Raw genomic sequence first — 2811 nt, forward strand, 5'->3', positions numbered from 1 at the left:
CGGGACCGCGGGGCTGCCAGCCTCACTCCAGGCGCCTTCTAGTGGGGACGCAGCCCCGAGCCTGGGTGGGCCGGACTTCCCCAGGCTGAAGCGGGGTTCTAGGGGGCGAGCCGTAGTCCAAGCTGATCCCACAGCTGGGGTGGACTCTCACCCTGTCAACCACCTCCCGATTGGTGGGTCCTGGCGGTCCCACCCTCCAGGGTCTGATCCGGTGGACCCCGGACCCCGGACCCCGGCCTGACCAGGGAGTCCGCGGGATTCCGCAGCGGGCTGGCCATTCCACTATCCTCTGACGCGGTGTCCCCAAACCCGGGGCTGCGCTCCTAAAAAGCTCTACCTACCGCCAGCCGCTCCAACCCCAGACCAAAGTATTGCACGGTTTCTGTAACAAATTTAAACAAGTGTCCGGGCGCGGTGGCTCACTCCGGTAATTCCAGCAATTTGGGAAGCCGAGGCGGGCGGATCACCTGAGGCCTGGAGTTTGAGACTAGCCTGGCCAACATGGAGAAACCCGTCTCTACTAAAAATAAAATTAGCTGGTCATGGGCCAGTGGGGCGCGGAGGCTCACGCCTGTAATCCCAGCACTGTGGGAGGCCGAGGCGAGTGGATCACGAGGTCAGGAGATCAAGACCATCCTGGCTAACACGGTGAAACTCCCTATTAAAAATACAAAAAATGAGCCGGGCGTGGTGGCGGGCGCCTGTAGTCCCAGCTACTCGGGAAGCTGAGGCAGGAGAATGGTGTGAACCCGGGAGGCAGAGCCACTGCACTCCAGCCTGGGGGACAGAGCTAGACTCCGCCCCCGAACTCCCCCCCAAAAAAATTAGCTGGGCTTGGTGGCGGGTCCCTGTAATCTCAGCCACTTGGGAGGCTGAGGCAGGAAAGGCTGAGGCTTGAACCCAGGCGGTGGAGGTTGCAGTGAGCTGAGATCGTGCCATTGCACTCCAGCTTGGGGGACAGAGTGAGACTCCGTTCAAAAATTAAAAAAAAAAAGAAATTTAAACAAGTGAAACGTGAGACTCTCCTCATCATTACCACCCACTCGGTACCCCTACCCCGGTCTGGGTGGGAGCCCTCTCCTGACCCGCCCTGGGCACACCAAGGTGCGGCCGTGTGAGGCACACACATCCATGTGTGCAGACCTGCAATAGGACTGAGACCCCATTCTTTACTGAGAGCTTGTTTGTAGGTCCTGGCAGAGGAGCACAGCTACTCGAAGCCCGATCCTTCATCCTCTTTGACGGAGCACACAGCTTCAGAGGGACACACAGGGAACGATGGGGAAGGAGGGGACACCTACCTCTGAGCCAACCACATCAGCCGAATCAACCCTGGTGACCAGTGGGGTGACAGGCCTCACAGCCTGACCGTCCTCACATCAGAGACCCCATTCTTTCCTATGGTTGGACCTACTCCAGCATATAGGTGTTGTATGATTCACTTCACCTGCGATTAACGTGAAATTCGGTGACCGCCAGTCATTTTGTGAGTTGCTGCCTCGAGCTCACAGACGTGTCTGTACGACACCTTCCTGGGAGTAGAAATTCTCGTTGAAGGTGAGTGCGTGTTGGTGTTGATAGGTGGTTCACTGTTCTCCACAGTTTTCGCCTACCCACCGTCCACGAGTCCTGGACTTGGTGTCACGGGTTCCAAGCTGCTGAGACTGGCCTCTCTCTTGGGTTAGCTGAGGATCTCTGCGTCTGTTTGTGCTTCCCCTTCTGTCTCCCCAACCCCTGCACTCACCCTGTAACCCCCCTGCTGTGTCCCCAGCCTGGGAACAGAGTCAACATCTGCTGGATGAATAAGTCGAGGAGTGCCGAGCACACACCACACAGGCCGTTCTGGGAGGGCAGGGATGCCCTGCAGGTATTATTTACTTCTTTTGACCAGTTAAGGGGCAGGGAGTGTCACATTTATAGGTTTTTTTTTTTTGAGACGGAGTCTCGCTCTGTCGCCCAGGCTGGAGTGCAGTGGCCGGATCTCAGCTCACTGCAAGCTCCACCTCCTGGGTTCATGCCATTCTCCTGCCTCAGCCTCCTGAGTAGCTGGGACTACAGACGCCGCCACCTCGCCCGGCTAGTTTTTGTATTTTTTTTAGTAGAGATGGGGTTTCACCGTGTTAGCCAGGATGGTCTCGATCTCCTGACCTCGTGATCCACCCATCTCGGCCTCCCAAAGTGCTGGGATTACAGGCTTGAGCCACCGCGCCCGGCTTTTTTTTTTTTTTTTTTTTTGAGATGGAGTCCCACTCTGTCACCCAGGCTGTAGTGCAGTGGTGAAATCTCAGCTCACTGCAGCCTCCGCCTCCCAAGTTCAAGTAATTCTCCTGCCTCAGCCTCCCTAGTAGCTAGGATTACAGACGCCTGCCACCACACCCAGCTAATTTTTGTATTTTTAGTAGAGACGGGGTTTCACCATGCTGGCCAGGCTGGTCTTAAACTCTTGACCTCAAGCAACCCACCCACCTCTGACTCCCAAACTGCTAGGATTACAGGTGTGAGCCACCGAGCCCAGCCAAGTGTCACATTTATGTTGAAAGGCGGAGTGGCAGCCAAGAAGGCAGGTGCTGGGGAGGCAGGCAGAAAGAGCTTGAGGGGACAGAGTGGATGAGTGGGAGAAATATAGCAGGGCAGGATGGTAAATGAGGGGCTCACAGTTCCCGGCGAAGCCCTTCTGTTTGCTGATGTGGCAGCTGCTGAGGGGGTGGGAAGAGGTCGGGGCCTGGATATGCTGAGGCCGAGATGCTTGAGGGTAGTCCAGGGAGGGGGTCTGGCTGCTCCCCAGCCTGGCAGGCATGGGACTGAGAGAAG

At 56.8% G+C, this 2811-nt stretch overlaps 1 protein-coding gene across 1 annotated transcript in view; it reads right to left on the minus strand.

Moving 5' to 3' along the window:
- ADM2 (adrenomedullin 2) overlaps nt 1-278 on the minus strand; it is a 1930-nt gene extending 1652 nt beyond the window's left edge. The window contains exon 1 of the mRNA XM_011985598.1: nt 194-278. Coding sequence (XP_011840988.1) covers nt 194-278 — 85 coding nt within the window. The remainder of the gene's footprint in view (nt 1-193) is intronic.
- Nucleotides 279-2811: the final 2533 nt, after the last annotated feature.

This window comes from Mandrillus leucophaeus, unplaced genomic scaffold (assembly GCF_000951045.1).
Source record: "Mandrillus leucophaeus isolate KB7577 unplaced genomic scaffold, Mleu.le_1.0 Scaffold288, whole genome shotgun sequence".
Classification (NCBI taxonomy): Eukaryota; Metazoa; Chordata; class Mammalia; order Primates; family Cercopithecidae; genus Mandrillus; species Mandrillus leucophaeus.